The 18,285-nt window shown below is 36.7% G+C and overlaps 2 protein-coding genes across 2 annotated transcripts in view; one reads left to right on the top strand and one right to left on the bottom strand.

Annotated features, from left to right (window-relative positions):
- LOC100374393 (endothelin-converting enzyme homolog) overlaps positions 1 to 18,285 on the bottom strand; it is a 44,423-nt gene extending 26,138 nt beyond the window's left edge. Inside the window, exon 1 of the mRNA XM_085502675.1 lies at positions 17,581 to 18,285. Within this exon, the coding sequence (XP_085358801.1) occupies positions 17,581 to 18,285 (705 nt within the window). The remainder of the gene's footprint in view (positions 1 to 17,580) is intronic.
- LOC144350047 (uncharacterized) lies at positions 7,357 to 8,493 on the top strand. The gene has a single exon (XM_078008424.1). It carries the CDS (start codon positions 7,357 to 7,359, stop codon positions 8,425 to 8,427), a length of 1,071 nt encoding a protein of 356 aa, XP_077864550.1. The 3' UTR covers positions 8,428 to 8,493.

The raw sequence follows: 18,285 nt of genomic DNA, 5'->3' as shown, positions 1-18,285 counted from the left end.
TAGAGGAAATGTGATATTCGGAAATATCATAAAGTAGAGAAAGTGTGATATTCGGAAATATCATTAAGTAGAGAAAGTGTGATATTCGACAATACATAACGTAGAGGAAGTATGATATTCAGAAATATCATAAAGTAGAGAAAGTGTGATATTCGGAAATATCATAAAGTAGAGAAAGTGTGATATTCGGCAATACATAACGTAGAGGAAATGTGATATTCGGAAATATCATAAAGTAGAGAATGTGTGATATTCGGAAATATCATAAAGTAGAGAAAGTGTGATATTCGGCAATACATAACGTAGAGGAAGTATGATATTCGGAAATATCATAAAGTAGAGAAAGTGTGATATTCGGAAATATCATAAAGTAGAGGAAGTGTGATATTCGGAATTATCATAAAGTAGAGAAAGTTTGATGTTCGGAAATATCATAAAGTAAAGAATATGTGATATTCGGCAATACATAAAGTAGAGGAAGTGTGATATTCGGAAATATCATAAAGTAGAGAAAGTGTGATATTCGACAACACATAACGTAGAGGAAGTATGATATTCAGAAATATCATAAAGTAGAGAAAGTGTGATATTCGGAAATATCATAAAGTAGAGAAAGTGTGATATTCGGCAATACATAAAGTAGAGAAAGTTTGATGTTCGGCAATACATAAAGTAGAGGAAGTGTGATATTCGGGAATACATAAAGTAGAGAAAGTGTGATATTCGGCACTACATAAAGTAGAGAAAGTGTGATATTCGGCAATACATAAAGTAGAGAACTTAGTGTGATATTCGGAAATATCATAAAGTAGAGAAAGTGTGATATTCGGCAATACATAAAGTAGAGAAAGTTTGATGTTCGGCAATACATAAAGTAGAGGAAGTGTGATATTCGGGAATATCATAAAGTAGAAAAAAGTGTGATATTCGGCAATACATAAAGTAGAGAAAGTGTGATATTCGGCAAAACATAACGTAGAGGAAGTATGATATTCGGAAATATAAAGTAGAGAAAGTGTAATATTCGGCAATACATAGAGTAGAGAAAGTGTGATATTCGGCAATACATAAAGTAGAGAAAGTGTGATATTCGGAAATATCATAAAGTAGAGAAAGTGTGATATTCGGCAATACATAAAGTAGAGGAAGTGTGATATTCGGCAATATCATAAAGTAGAGAAAGTGTGATATTCGGAAATATCATAAAGTAGAGAAAGTGTGATATTCGGCAATACATAACGTAGAGGAAATGTGATATTCGGAAATATCATAAAGTAAAGAAAGTGTGATATTCGGAAATATCATAAAGTAGAGAAAGTGTGATATTCGGCAATACATAACGTAGAGGAAGTATGATATTCGGAAATATCATAAAGTAGAGAAAGTGTGATATTCGTAAATATCATAAAGTAGAGAAAGTGTGATATTCGGCAATACATAAAGTAGATGAAGTGTGATATTCGGAAATATCATAAAGTAGAGAAAGTTTGATATTCGGCAATACATAAAGTAGAGAAAGTGTGATATTCGGCAATACATAACGTAGAGGAAGTGTGATATTCGGCAATATCATAAAGTAGAGAAAGTGTGATATTCGGAAATATCATAAAGTAGAGAAAGTGTGATATTCGGCAATATATAACGTAGAGGAAATGTGATATTCGGAAATATCATAAAGTAGAGAAAGTGTGATATTCGGAAATATCATTAAGTAGAGAAAGTGTGATATTCGACAATACATAACGTAGAGGAAGTATGATATTCAGAAATATCATAAAGTAGAGAAAGTGTGATATTCGGAAATATCATAAAGTAGAGAAAGTGTGATATTCGGCAATACATAAAGTAGAGGAAGTGTGATATTCGGCACTACATAAAGTAGAGAAAGTGTGATATTCGGCAATACATAAAGTAGAGAACTTAGTGTGATATTCGGAAATATCATAAAGTAGAGGAAGTGTGATATTCGGAAATATCATAAAGTAGAGAAAGTGTGATATACGGCAATACATAAAGTAGAGAAAGTTTGATGTTCGACAATACATAAAGTAGAGGAAGTGTGATATTCTGCAATACATAACGTAGAGGAAGTGTGATATTCGGAAATATCATTAGGTAGAGAAAGTTTGATGTTCGGAAATATCATAAAGTAGAGAAAGTGTGATATTCGGCAATACATAAAAGTAGAGGAAGTGTGATATTGGGAAATATCATAAAGTAGAGAAAGTGTGATATTCGGCAATACATAAAGTAGAGAAAGTTTGATGTTCGGCAATACATAAAGTAGAGGAAGTGTGATATTCGGGAATATCATAAAGTAGAAAAAAGTGTGATATTCGGCAATACATAACGTAGAGAAAGTGTGATATTCGGAAATATCATAAAGTAGAGAAAGTGTGATATTCGGCAATACATAGCGTAGAGGAAATGTGATATTCGGAAATATCATAAAGTAGAGAAAGTGTAATATTCGGAAATATCATAAAGTAGAGAAAGTGTGATATTCGGCAATACATAACGTAGAGGAAGTATGATATTCGGAAATATCATAAAGTAGAGAAAGTGTGATATTCGGAAATATCATAAAGTAGAGAAAGTGTGATATTCGGCAATACATAAAGTAGAGGAAGTGTGATATTCGGGAATATCATAAAGTAGAGAAAGTGTGATATTCGGCAATACATAACGTAGAGGAAGTGTGATATTCGGCAATACATAAAGTAGAGAAAGTGTGATATTCGGCAATACATAAAGTAGAGAAAGTGTGATATTCGGCAATACATAAAGTAGAGGAAGTGTGATATTCGGGAATATCATAAAGTAGAGAAAGTGTGATATTCGGCAATACATAAAGTAGAGGAAGTGTGATATTCGGAAATATCATAAAGTAGAGAAGGTTTGATGTTCGGAAATATCATGAAGTAGAGAAAGTGTGATATTCGGCAATACAAAAAGTAGAGGAAGTGTGATATTCGGAAATATCATAAAGTAGAGAAAGTGTGATATTCGACAACACATAACGTAGAGGAAGTATGATATTCAGAAGTGTGATATTCGGCAATACATAAAGTAGAGAAAGTGTGATATTCGGCAATACATAACGTAGAGGAAGTGTGATATTCGGCAATACATAACGTAAAGGAAGTGTGATATTCGGCAATACATAAAGTAGAGAAAGTGTGATATTCGGCAATACATAAAGTAGAGAAAGTGTGATATTCGGCAATACATAAAGTAGAGGAAGAATGATATTCGGCAATACATAGAGTAGATGAAGTGTGATATTCGGCAATACATAAAGTAGAGAAAGTGTGATATTCGGGAATATCATAAAGTAGAGGAAGTGTGATATTCGGGAATATATAAAGTAGAGAAAGTGTGATATTCGGCAATACATAAAGTAGAGGAAGTGTGATATTCGGGAATATATAAAGTAGAGAAAGTGTGATATTCGGCAATACATAAAGTAGAGGAAGTGTGATATTCGGGAATATCATAAAGTAGAGAAAGTGTGATATTCGGCACTACATAAAGTAGAGAAAGTGTGCTATTCGACAACACATAACGTAGAGGAAGTATGATATTCCGAAATATCATAAAGTAGAGAAAGTGTGATATTCGGAAATATCATAAAGTAGAGAAAGTGTGATATTCGGCAATACATAAAGTAGAGAAAGTTTGATGTTCGGCAATACATAATGTAGAGGAAGTGTGATATTCTGCAATACATAACGTAGAGGAAGTGTGATATTCGGAAATATCATAAAGTAGAGAAAGTGTGATATTTGGCAATACATAAAGTAGCGGAAGTGTGATATTCGGCAATACATAAAGTAGAGAAAGTTTGATGTTCGGCAATACATAAAGTAGAGGAAGTGTGATATTCGACAACACATAACGTCGAGAAAGTATGATATTCAGAAATATCATAAAGTAGAGAAAGTGTGATATTCGGAAATATCATAAAGTAGAGAAAGTGTGATATTCGGCAATACATAAAGTAGAAAAAAGTGTGATATTCGGCAATACATAAAGTAGAGAAAGTGTGATATTCGGCAATACATAAAGTAGAGAAAGTTTGATGTTCGGCAATACATAAAGTAGAGGAAGTGTGATATTCGGGAATATCATAAAGTAGAAAAAAGTGTGATATTCGGCAATACATAAAGTAGAGAAAGTTTGATATTCGGCAATACATAACGTAGAGGAAGTATGATATTCGGAAATATAAAGTAGAGAAAGTGTAATATTCGGCAATACATAGAGTAGAGAAAGTGTGATACTCGGCAATACATAAAGTAGAGAAAGTGTGATATTCGGGAATATCATAAAGTAGAGGAACTGTGATATTCGGCAATACATAAAGTAGAGAAAGTGTGATATTCGGCAATACATAACGTAGAGGAAGTATGATATTCGGAAATATAAAGTAGAGAAAGTGTAATATTCGGCAATACATAGAGTAGAGAAAGTGTGATATTCGGCAATACATAAAGTAGAGAAAGTGTGATATTCGAGAATATCATAAAGTAGAGAAAGTGTGATATTCGGCAATACATAAAGTAAAGGAAGTGTGATATTCGGCAATACATAAAGTAGAGAAAGTGTGATATTCGGCAATACATAAAGTAGAGGAAGTGTGATATTCGGGAGTATCATAAAGTAGAGAAAGTGTGATATCCGGCACTACATAAAGTAGAGAAAGTGTGATATTCGGCAATACATAAAGTAGAGGAAGTGTGATATTCGGGAATATCATAAAGTAGAGGAAGTGTGATATTCGGCAATACATAAAGTAGAGGAAGAATGATATTCGGCAATACATAGAGTAGAGAAAGTGTGATATTCGGCAATACATAAAGTAGAGGAAGTGTGATATTCGGGAATATCATAAAGTAGAGGAAGTGTGATATTCGGGAATATCATAAAGTAGAGGAAGTGTGATATTCGGCAATACATAGAGTAGAGAAAGTGTGATATTCGGCAATACATAAAGTAGAGGAAGTGTGATATTCGGCAATACATAAAGTAGAGAAAGTGTGATATTCGGCAATATCATAAAGTAGAACTTGAACAAGTGTGATATTCGGCAATATCATAAAGTAGAGAAAGAGTGATATTTGGAAATATCATAAAGTAGAGGAAGTGTGATATTCGGCATGCGTGCTCGTTTCACAGTTAGACCAATCAGAGACCAGCTTGTTTGCTCAAATTCCGTCTTGTATATATGCTTCGACTCAATCTACCATTGCCAGTATATCAGGTGACATTGTGGTGTTCTACATCAACGTACTTTCCTTCCTATTGTAAACATTAACATTAGTTTATAGTGTACCCTTAACCTTCTTTAAGGTCTAGGTCGCTCCATAGACCCTCAACAAAGGGTGGCTATGGTCGCTCTCACCATGGTTCAATTGAACAAGTTATGCAAATATTGAATAGACCGGTGCTATTTACATTGAAGAACTGTGCAGACACACGTCCTCGGCACTTATCTAACCACTGAGCTAAAAAGAGCTCCATGATCCGAAGTTTTGTTAATCTATACTGACTACAAACTATGTGTGGCGGATATTACAGTTATTTGATTCCATTACTTGAAATAAGCAATTGTGCAGTTCCGTAGACGCCAATTAATCAATTAATTAGTCCAGCGACTCCCCGCCACACGGTTTCCGCCAGTGTAATCATTATAACGTGTACATGTTCTCCTTTGGAGAGGAATACGCTAATAGAATGTCATTGTTGCTATGACGATTTAATGAACCTTAACGTCTATGCGTTGCTATAGCAATACCTTTTATATCATTCCGCAGTTAATGGTGATGATGTGCAACCGTAAATATAATCTATACAATTGAGATAGAGTAATGTTTTATACAAAAACATTGCAGAGTCTATAAATTTAGTTTGATTTGCATACATTTCAGACTGTAAGCGGACTTTAACCGAATACCGATAACCCTTACATTACCGGGTAACCCATGGAAACATTAATTAAAATGAGGCGTAAATCCGTACAAGCTGTGTCGATTGATAATAAAATTGTCATGACTGTAAACGGGGTCAGTATTTCGATTTCATACATTCATGATCGGAAGAAATAACATTGTTTATAGATTGGAATACAATTGAGGAATAGTATCTTTCCGATTTGGCAGTAACGTAGTTGTCAAATGAGCGTACATACCCGTGTTTGACTGGCTCGTGTGCAAGCCATCTAATGTGCGAAATCTGCCACTGTGCAAACATATATAAATCTGCGTCCATCGACTTATTCGTGTGTCTGCATGAATGTTGGTGAGTGAGGAATGCAATAGCTGGAGACATTGGAGGTGAGTGCCATCCACTATACAATTCACATGTGATATTGATATATAAACCCGAACAAATATGTGTGTGTTATAACACAACAGTTGTTCTGTGTCTAATAATAATCACTGGCGTCAAAGTGCAACATAACAGACCGTCCTTCCAACAACACCGTGGTTTCAAATTGTCTAATTCTACCCAGGAATGCAAGACACATCATTTGAGTAAATCCCATTGGCGGATTTAGATGGGGGCCGAGGGCCCCTATTTTTAACAACCAACAGGGCTTCGCGCCATTGGCGCTCGCGAAATTGGCCTTCGACCAACTTATCGGCCCCCTATTCCAGAATCCTAGATCCGTCCCTAAATCCGACCGTCGTTATATATCAATTGATAGTGTTAACCGGACGTGAATTCCATTTAGACTGTTGGTACTTTCTGGGTGGCCGCTGTCGTAAAATATAACTACCGGTGCATGTCATCACCTAGTGTAAGTACGTACGCCATATGGTACTATGGCTGTGACCTTATGTAGAACATTATCCAAATCATGTATTGTTTTGTAAAATTCATTTTTTCTTCAGTACTGATTGATTGAAATTAATAATAAATGATCTTTTATTACAGCATACGTCGATATACTAGGATGTAATATTGAACCATTTAGCAATGATTTGTTGGGATTATTTCCTTTCCAATTAATATAGAGTTATCGTACTGATTGAGTCCGCCCTGCAACTGCCGCTACTAGAGTTAGCGCAAATAAGAATTTATTACCTAGTTGAATCGTGCAGAGTGGTTATAAACGTACCCACACCGTGTTTTGAGAAACAACACAGCTTGTCCGATGCAATATAAATATTCAATGTATGCGTAATTTGCAAAAAAGCAAACGTATAATAGTGTGTTTTTGTTTGTTTCTAGGGATTTTGTTAAATTATGATTCGTTGGTCATCCCGACGTCTCTGGTTAGCGGGGCGAGTGTTGTTCATAAATGTTCTAGTCATATCATTGCTGATTGTATGGAGTGCGTATGTAGTGAAGATGGACGAGGCGCGGATGACCACGGAAACGAAACTACAATACAAACGAAAAGCCATGACAACCGACAATGTTTACAAGCTGACTGAAAAACAGGGCGTCGATGACCAATCGTCCTATCAGACACTATTTAAACGGTATCCATGGCTTATCCGCACCAACACTAGTCCAAATTATTATACAAGTCAAGATGGACACAGTCTCCAAGACAATAGTACCATTGTTTTCGTACATCACAACAAAGCCGGAGGTCAGACAATCAAGTCATGCCTCTTTAACATGACCCGACGCATGCGCATAGACCGACCGAGAAAGGCGTCTTATAAGGACTTTGTTGAGATTTTCAATTACCTAAAACTTTCTGGAATACCGAAGAGAAAGTTTTACGAAGGTGGTTACGCGTTTGGGTTATGTGACCGCTTATCGAGTCCCTGTTCTTACTTTACAGTACTCCGTGACCCGTACGAACGCATGGTGTCGCACTATCTCTATTGTAAAGTGTTCTACCGAGATCAGATATGCCGCATCCGGGCAAACGGTTCTAACCACGTGACTGTCGTTGAATGGGCAACATTGATTGGCAGCATGTTTTTTAAACAACTCTTCAACGATGTCGATCTATGTTCACGCGTATACGTGAAAGCAGTTCATAAATACATGGTTGGATTGTTCCCAGGACCCAGAGGTGACGAGGATCTTTGCTGGAAGATCCACCAAGTTTACGTCAATTTTATGTTGAGCCAACACGAAAAAGATTTACTTTTAAGATACTTTCTCGATAATATGGAAAACTGGTTCACGGTTATTGGGATAGTAGACGAAATGGACATCACTTTAGATTTGCTACAAACAGCCTATCAGGTGCCGTTTTCAGACACGTGTAAAGAGAACGAGCACGTGCAAACAATCAACTCAATGGCAGTGAATGACACTGTCTCCAAGGAAAGACAAGCATTGGTAGATGAATTACAGGATGACCCGGATGTAGCGTTGGCACTCCACTATGACTTGGAACTTTATAAGGAGGCAGTGTACATTTTTCAACAACAGAAACTACAAGTGACTTCACTTTGACTGTTTTGTCTGGGCTCCATTGGACAGAGATTGAGTGATTCTCTGATAAAACAGATGAAACATGTAGTGTCAATATCTCTTTCTTTATATAACCAAACACGCAATCCAAATAAAATTTAAAAACGAATAGTAAATTCCAGTCCGGTCAAGCATATAGAAAGTTGTTTAAGCATATCGCCACTCTGTCGGAGGTAAAACTCGATGCTTAATATTGACATGCTCTAACACTCAGAAGATTGATTCCCGTGTGCATAAGTTTTGAGTTGAAATCTATACATATTAATTACCTAATTTACATAACAATTAGTAAATTGTAGACTTTTTTTGGTACAAAACAATGCGATCCCCTGATTAGTTTTTTGTTGAAATATGTACTTCTTAATTACCTAATTTGCATAATAATACAATTGTTTGGCTATTCTACAAATATCTCTGTATGTAGGTGCTCTGGAGCAATGCACAGACCTGATTAGTTTTGCGTTCCATGTGTACTAATCACCTAATTCGCATAGTAATTATCTAATTTTTCGCTTTCCCATCGATAACTCAAAAAACAATTATTAGGTTTCATCAGAACCTAATTAGCTTTGTATTAAAATTCAAAGATACTAATTACCTTTCGAACGCACTCTTTGGAATTCACGAGCGCCGACTAGAAACGGATCTAATGACCATTAGCTTATTCCCAGAGACGTTCGATTCGGACAAACAAGTGAGTAAACAGTCGTAAATATAACTGTTGAGACATTAAAATAATTTCTTTGTTTTAGCACGGTGTTTTCCTTTAATCTTTTTCACGCACTGTTCCGTGTTCTATGATTACGTCAGTTCCAAATGTTAGTAAGATTTCGTAACCATGTTAAACACCCATTTGACGCGCACGGCGTCTATTTGCGTGTCTAATTTGCATAATCATTACAACTTGGTACATAGATGCTATAGGGGTAATCCACAGATGTGATTAGAGTAATTTTGATATTATATCGATTATGAAATTTGCATTTTTATCCAATCTACCAATTACCCTTTCGTATTACAATTGACACTCGTCTCAGAGAATTTCAACTCAAAATAATTCACAATATTCTGACCACAAACAAAACATTATTTAAGATGAACCCTTCCATTGTGGAATCTGATCTGTGTAATTTCTGTTCAACATATTCTGAATCTCTTATCTATTTGTTTTACCAATGTCAATGTACCCAATATTGTTTGGAAACATTGTATATGCTTTGATGGACATATTTGGTCTGAGGGCATTCCCGAACGCACAACAAATCCTTTTCGGGGATGAAAACTCTTTCTGGGAGCAAAAAGTCATATATACTCGTGTACTAGACATAAAAACCAAAAGCCGGAATTCATGGCATACAAAAAGATATCTAAAATATGTCCTGGGGATAGAGTACTTCATTGCTGTCCGACGGAATAAGTTGACTTCTCATAATAAGAAATGGAGAAATTTGTTGAAAAATGTATCCCAGTCCACTTCACAATATGCAGATTAATTGCAACTTGTAAACCAAAGATGTTAATTTCAGTGCAAACTCCAACAAAAGTTTATAAATAAAAAAAAAAAAACTGTATTTCTATTGTCTCGAAAAATCATCATGTTTAAATTGTTGTTGCACAAGTTCTCTAGTTCTCTAAACCAGACTGCAAACCACAAATAGTAAATTTTACTATTCTATGTGAGTGTTATAAACTTCAATTACATTGTTTCCATGTTGTGTATCTTAGATGCATTGCATTGTAAGCATATTTGGTCGTGGTCAAACTAGATATAGGTGATTTTGTCACTTTGGACACAGAGGGCACTGCTAAACTGGCAGTGACTTCAGTTTATTTAAGCAATAACATTACTAATTAACTATGAACAGATACAACCCTAACAGGCCGGTATTAGTCGCCAAGCTTCTTGTTTAAAAGGCTGATTTTGAATTAATTTTAAATACTCTCTATTTTTTTTTCATATGCCTTCAATATTCTCATCACACGGGAGTTCTTTCTTTGATTCAAAGTTGACACTGTATACAAATATGCTCAATGACTAGATGAATGTATAATTGGAGCACACAAAATAAGGTAATAGTCGTGCAGCGCGTGTTCGAATTCAGAGTAAATCGATAGCGTGTTTTACACGCGCGATTCACATTACATGCAATAACAATAGGTGATTTTCCGTACAATTGCGAGATCTCGCGAGATGCATGAAAGAGGCGCGTCGAACGTCTGCCGCAAAAATCGAACGATTTGATTTTGAACTAGAATTTCTTTATTTCGTAGCTTACATTGACCGGCAGATCTTCGACAGAGTAATATTGCTTCCGAATACCCTTACTTAATCGAAATTGTTTATCATCAAATGTGGACAGCACATTATTAAGCATGGAAATGTCCCCGAAATACTTTCGCGTTTGTCGAATCCCACGCGATGTTTGACGCGACTACGACGCTATGACCTTTTTTGTCCTGTTTTTACGTTCGATTTCACGCATAACGCGTGATTCACGCAGTGAACGGAAAATAGTCTATTGCCCATTAGTTGTCGTCTATTATTTCATAATTTTAGTAATGTTACAGGACTAGTAAGCGCAAATTCATTCAAGGGGCATAGCTGCTGCGACCGCCACTTATTCAAAATGGAACATATATATATATATATATTTATAATGTCCATAACGTCCCAAGCTGTTTAACTTTTATTGTAGGTGTGTTTTTTTGTATTTTAATCATTTCTCACTGTTATTCGAGCTTACGGTGTACCCAATCGAACGAATTGGTGTGACGATTAGTGTGACGTGTGTAATTTACCATTCGCGAAAACAGTCGACGTCGTCCAGCTTCATTTTATCACCTGAGTGGCACTACGTCAATCCATCAGCGAGTGTTTAAGGTGTGGTCAGCATACAAGATGGTCACCGTGATGGTATGCACAGATAATAATTTACCTGCATGGTTTGTACGTGTTACTTTGCTGTGTGTGTTTTACTGTAAAATATTTAAGATTTGTGTATACAACTGAGGCTTCGTGTTTGAAACAATTTATCAGGACGGATCGGTCTCGGTCAAATAACTGAGTACCGGTACGTGATGGTGTCCATTGTGTGGGCTATTTATAAACACAAACCAAGATTGTAATGTGTAATTTTGCTACGTTCCGATATATTATTCAAACAATGGTTGCATTTGGCATAGTTAAGTGCCTAGTATTGAAGCAGTGACATGATATGGCATCAATTGTCCTACTTACCCCCCGTGGGAACGGGAAGAGGCGGTGGCACGAAATTTGCTAACCATCCCTCGCGTCGAAGGCGCGACTTTACTAGGGGGTGCGGGAGCATGCTCCCCTGAAGATTTTTTAAATCTAGACCCTCTAAAACTTTATTTCCTGCATTTTGAGGGACAGGACAGGCATTCCTCTTAATGTCGCATTCACACAAATACACAAAGGGTTTCAGGTTGATTTCAGGTTGATTTAGGGGGTCGCCCGGTGCCGCCGCCACTGTCGGGGATGTACTATTCTGGCAATCGGATAGATGTGTTCCGTCAGTAAAATCAGAAACTCTTCAAAATGAGATAAATTAATACTCTTCCAAAAATGTAGCGAATTTCTTTTTTGTCATTTGTTTCGGCATGTTACGTCGAACTGGCTATTTGTTAAAGCTTGTTGATTTAATCATAGACCTTTCTAAGGTCTATGATTTAATCCAATAGAAACAACAGTTATTTATACTGAAATAGCGGTTTTTGTTGATTTCCAAGGATTGTTTTCAACTGAATGTGTTCGGTGACTTTCCAAACTAAAGCATCATACTCCAAGTCAATGCCCAAACAAATGAACGTAATTCGATGGTACATCTCTATCTGAGATGCTGCATTGTTCGAGTTACGGATCTCGAGTTTATAGCATTGAGCCCATATTTTAGAAACCACGCCCACTTTTGCGAACCACGCCCAAATTGTAACTCGGTGTGCAATTAATTAACAGTTAAACAAACTTCGAGTTACGAGCAGCATAAATTGTTACTGTTGTACAACGTCTACATTTGGTAACTCGAACTCCAGGTAACTTATCCGAACTTCGAGTTACGAGCAACATATATTTTTTGTTTTGATTAACGTTTTTATCTTTTCCATAACTCGAAATTCGGTTGATAAACATTCTAAATACTAAGTTTGAACGTTAAACAAAACAAAAAATATATGTTGCCTGTAACTCGATGTTTGGTTGACTGTTACTTAAAGTTCGAGTTGTTAAATGTGGACGTTCAACAAAAACAAAAATGTTTGTTGCTCGTAACTAAAAGTTCTGTTAACTGTTAATTTAACATCGAGTTACCATTTGGACGAGGTCTCACAAAAGTGGACGTGGTTTCTAAAATATGGGCGTGGTCATTTTTGTAACTCGATGCTCGTAACTCGATTTCCGTAACTCGTACAATTCAGCATCTTCCTTATCTATATTTCCACTGGAAGTACCCCCCCCCCCTCATCGCTTTCGCGAGCATATCTACATATATTCGTGCAGACATCGTCGGACTGTAACGGTGCTGGTGAAATGAGATGTCACGGGTTGTTGACGTCATTATCCAGATAGGAGCAATACTTATTTCTCTGATTAATGCACATACATTTATTTACTCGTAAGCTACGCAGTTTTTACATTGTCACATTTGAAAATGTATTTTCATTATCAGATTAACCGTAAACAAGTACTCCTCTATCTGCGTATCTGTTCTAGCGCATCTATCGGTCAATAGTGTCACCACCTGCGACAGGACTCCCATACTAATTCATGGTTGTATCACTAAATATGAACTTTGTTTAACAGATGTTACGATGATTCATCATTCTTCAACAATGGTTCGTTCCAGTGGTTATTGATTGTTTTTGTTTAAAAACATGTGTATGTAATATAGAACACAGTAGCCCGTATTCGAATGACGCTTCAGCAAACAATGTATTTTACATCCGTTGTGTATGAGACTCATATAGAAGACGATCCACATCGAAACGACGCGTTTTATTGACCTATATGGAATACAGTGTACTTACTGTATGAGACCCACACTGAAGAAGACGCGCTGTATGGGTTCCACTCAAAAGATGACGCGTTATGTGGGACCCACATCAAAGACGACGCGTAGTATTTGAGCCACATCTTGGGCAACTATGTGTATGGGATCATATCATAGAGGATAATTGGTATGGAACCATATCGAAGACGGCTCGTTGTATGAGACCATATTGTGAACGATACTTGGCAAGGAGGCATATCGAAGACGACTCGAACTCGTATGGGGCCATATCGTGAACGGTGTTTGGTATGGAACCATATCGAAGATGACTCGTATGGGATCCATATCATGGACGATACTTGGTATGGAATCCTATCGAAGACGACTCGTCGTATGGGACTCATACTGAAGACGACGCGTTGTATAGGACGCAGAGCGACTACTTTGACCGTTTTATTTTTGAGTATGTTAGACTTTTTGTGTTCAATATTGTTGGTGAAACTCCTACCGGTAATTACCGGTACGTTTCATTAACGTTCAATTAGAAGAACTCAGATGGGAATGCTCGCTCGACTACTTATTACATTATTGCACACATCCATGTCATTATTGTTATCAATACTATGAGGTTATTACGAGGATGCCTCAAAGTATGCACAGACGAATACAGTACAGCCGGGGTATCGACCGACGGGCAGCGAGGTCGAAGCGCGGCGTACTGTCTGACTGCATACTTTGAGGTATTCTCGTAATAACCTTATTATTATACATCTTTTCCTTCCAAGGATACACCATGGGAATGCCGAAATCCGTTTTTTTTAACGGATCAGCGCTTTGTGTGGAGTCCGGTCAAACTCTGGTGGCACCCATGTCTGTTTTTATTATTAGCGGACGCTTACGCGCGTAATCATTCCATATTTGGAATTTGTATTTCCTTATATGATACGATTAAAATACCCCGTGAAATACCGCAAACTTACGGCACGCTGTAACTTTCGGCGTTATGGTGACAGATGCATATTAATAGGCAATATGCCGTCCTTTATTCCCTAACTACAATCGGCACAGGTGGCGCTCGTCACGTTGTTTTGATTATTATAATCAAGTAAACACGTTTCCAGACACATCAATTTTGTTGAGACTCTCTGTTTGAGACCAGGCATGCACGTCGTAAATTACGTCATGGAAGGCGTAAATGGAAAAGAATTACATTTACTGTGAGTCAGAACAGCCTTGGAATATTTTATTTGAAGAGTCTAACCCTAGAATCTATAACGTGTAGTATTCTTGTCTATTCGTTATTTGCGTCATTTATTTTATCGCGTGTAAAGCTTCCGAACCATGCGTTGTCATGCGTTACCAATAATTGTATATATTAGAGAAAAAACATTAAAAACAAATTATCTATAGTAGTAAACTAAAAGATTATGGGCTACGTTCTGCGAATGGTAACGCACACAGTAAAACAGATAATACCATGTGATGTAGGTCACCTTGAAAACCTAAGGTAATAGTAGGTATATTGAATAAACCTAATACACGCGATCTGAATATATAGGTCGCTATGTGTTATGAATACTAAGATTTGTGTAAACGACCCCTTCCGGTACGACCTCAACAATTTTGATGCAACCTGTAAGTAAACTGTTGTCTCGACTCTATCGATTCCGGACATGCGAATGACAGAACCATTAAGCTTAGGGTAGTGTTAGAGCACGTGCGCGACATACTAATATACCCTCGCAATGCAGCCTGAATAACAATGGCATATGTCTCAAAGTGTAAGTTATTTTCATGTTTTTTTCTGCAACACAATAACGGGTACAATGACGTAACATAATGGGTCCATAAAATTTAAGACAACAGCAAGAAACGAATGTAAAAGACTACAAATATTGAAGCATATGCTTTTTTTATTTTGTTATCAAATCTGTTAGTTTGATTTTATCGACTGTGACAGAAAATATGCCATATGATTTAAATATTTACTGTGATTCAAGTTTATTGAATTCGCTATAATCTGTACAATGAAGAGTGCATGGTTTGGTGACAAATCAACTGTCATACTCAGCCCATAAAACAAATCTGTTGCTGATTTGGAGAAATGATATTGACGAATATCATCGTATCAACAACTGATATACACGAGGTACCTCCTATCGAAACATCAACTAGTTTGGACCTTAAAATCGTTACAACGGGTGTATTTATGAAATAAAACTAAAACTGGGATATCACCAGTGTTCCAAATAAATTATTATTATATATCAAACAAACTATATAAACTTTGAACTTATTATTGTAATATTTCATCTTAATCTGCAGCGAGACGTGGTGGTGAATATGCACGTATTTCTTCGAATTACACATCATTTAAAATTATTTTATTATGTTTGGAAACGATTGGGGTGAATTAAGTCAAGTCAAACAACATAAGGCCCCTTAAAGAAAGTCCTCCACAAATGTAGCAGAATGCAATTTACAGTTTGCTACCATGTTCTGAACTTTCAGCCAATTTGAAGTTCAACTTTTGAAGTTATAGATGAAATCATTTTCTCAATTTCTGACAACAGTGGATATGATGTCATACTTTACCCATACTCCTTTGCTGAAGAATCAAGTTGGTGGACTGAATAAATAAATTAATGAAAAGTTAAATATCTAGAGAATGAAAAGTAATATGAAAAAGCTGTAAATTACATGTTCTTACATTTGCCGAGCTCTTTCATCTTGGAGTATTATGTTGTCAGACTTTACTTTTTCCTTTAAAGAAAATTGAAAAACAATTTCCCATAGAGAGTTTGGCAAATAGATCATCTTCATTAAAAATAGAAAGAAGTAGTAAACCCAAATTGTACACGTGACTTCCCGTTGACACAAGGAACAGCAGTCGCAGCAGAAATGATAATTTACACAAAATGTATAATCCTGCCACCTATGCAAAGATTATGGCCATCCCATATAATAATGTACGATCGCTTTACAACGCCGAAAACGTTACGTTGTATTGTAAAAAGCAGGCACGTTGCTTCACTACTGATCATCGCAATATGCCAGGTGTGAGATCATACTTGAAATGTGTTTATCACAAAATCTTGAATAATACACATATTTGAAACAGATCCAGATGCCCAAAAGCTGTGCTCAGTGTTTAATCTATAACTTCGCGTATTAATATTTGCACACCATTCATATCGGTTAATAAAGTTATAAAGTGATATTGATTTGAAGATACTAAGCTGACGTATAGATAAATACAGTATTTTAATATCAAGTGTACTCATCTCCACAAACAACATGTCAGGGTTGCCATGGTAACCTTAACAGAGGTCTGGGTCACCTTGCTGATCTCTGCCGTCACAGTGTGTGGGATTTGTGCTCAACGTGTAGTAGTGTGCAATATACCCACAATTACAATATAATGCAATGCGCATGACTTTGAATTAATAGAACGTACCATTAAGTTCTAAATCATAATCCAGTGTATCGTATAAAATTATTAAACTGTTGCCCGTCTGTTACTGTGATTTTACAAAACATCAAAGCTGGGATTAAGACCAGAATGATATAATGCGTTAAATGAAGTGAACTGCGGCGATTTACGTGGGAAAAACCACGGCTAAAATGACGTTATCCGATAAAAATGAGTTATGACTTCAAAACAAATAGTGGCACTTATTGATATTTACATAAGTACACCTAGTTCATGTCAAAATATGGTACTGCGTTGGTCTGATTTGGGGTAGAATTTAATTTTAGAAGTAGAAAAACTAACATTTTTTAGCACATTACACATTGTAGTCGTTATACATTGCTATATATAGTCGTAGACAGTATATAAGCAAGAAATAAAACATTTAATAGCGATCATTCCCACTTTAAATGGCGAATGTCGGGTGCATGGAATTTGTAATATTTGAAATGCTATCCGACTGTTTTTAGATGAACATTAACAATGCCAACACGATGCTGTAAGCGAACTTGACACCCACGATCGACTGAAAATAACGTTAGTATTATTTTCGTACTAAAGGGGCTGGATCACTTTGCCGAACATTTAGCCCCTTGAATAATAAATTTACCAAATGTTAACTCTTTTTTTTATGTGTACATAAATATAAAAACTTACTTTGTAAAGCGACATATGTGGATCCATGTCATCGGCTCCAACCGACCAAGTGTAAAACGGTGTTACCCCGACCACGTGATCCAATTCCCCTAAACTGTAGTTAAAATACCAATTATCACTATCCCAGTTCCCGAGTATCTCCCAGCCACCAAGCATGTCTACCAGATCCAGGAACGGCTGGGCTCCTTTCGCGTCCATTGTGTCCGTGTCCATACATGAAACGTAAAATTCGAACGTCTTGTTTTCCGCTTCGCTTTCTTTGTTGTAAGTTCCTCCTTCGAGTGTGTTTTTAATGATTTGCATGTTGTTGTCATTGATCTGCGTGAACACCCCATAACTCGACGAATCGGATGGAATATCGTATTTGTCAAGCCACCCCCCACAAGCATGCATGTAGTACTGGTTGCAAGGGTCTGAAGACTCGTTCATGTTCTCTAAAAGTTGTGCAGAGGTAAGGATACACTCCGTCGATAGACACAGTGGGGGAGGTGTTGGTTGGAAGTGGTCCGTGGGGACCACAGTTGCTAATTTCTCCTCATCGTCGGATACTGCGTCAGCGTACAGCACAGCTAACACAATAACAGTCACTAGTAAAGCTAACGACAGAATAGCCAGGCCATACAGTATATACCTATCCCTTTTAGCTTTCTTACCGTGTGTGTAGCCAACGTCGTCGGTGAGGGAAAACTGCGAGTTGTTGTACAT

Source organism: Saccoglossus kowalevskii, chromosome 8 (assembly GCF_978046115.1).
Source record: "Saccoglossus kowalevskii chromosome 8, keSacKowa6.1, whole genome shotgun sequence".
Classification (NCBI taxonomy): Eukaryota; Metazoa; Hemichordata; class Enteropneusta; family Harrimaniidae; genus Saccoglossus; species Saccoglossus kowalevskii.
Note: the sequence above shows the minus strand (reverse complement) of the source record. Positions and strands in the feature narration are given on the sequence as shown.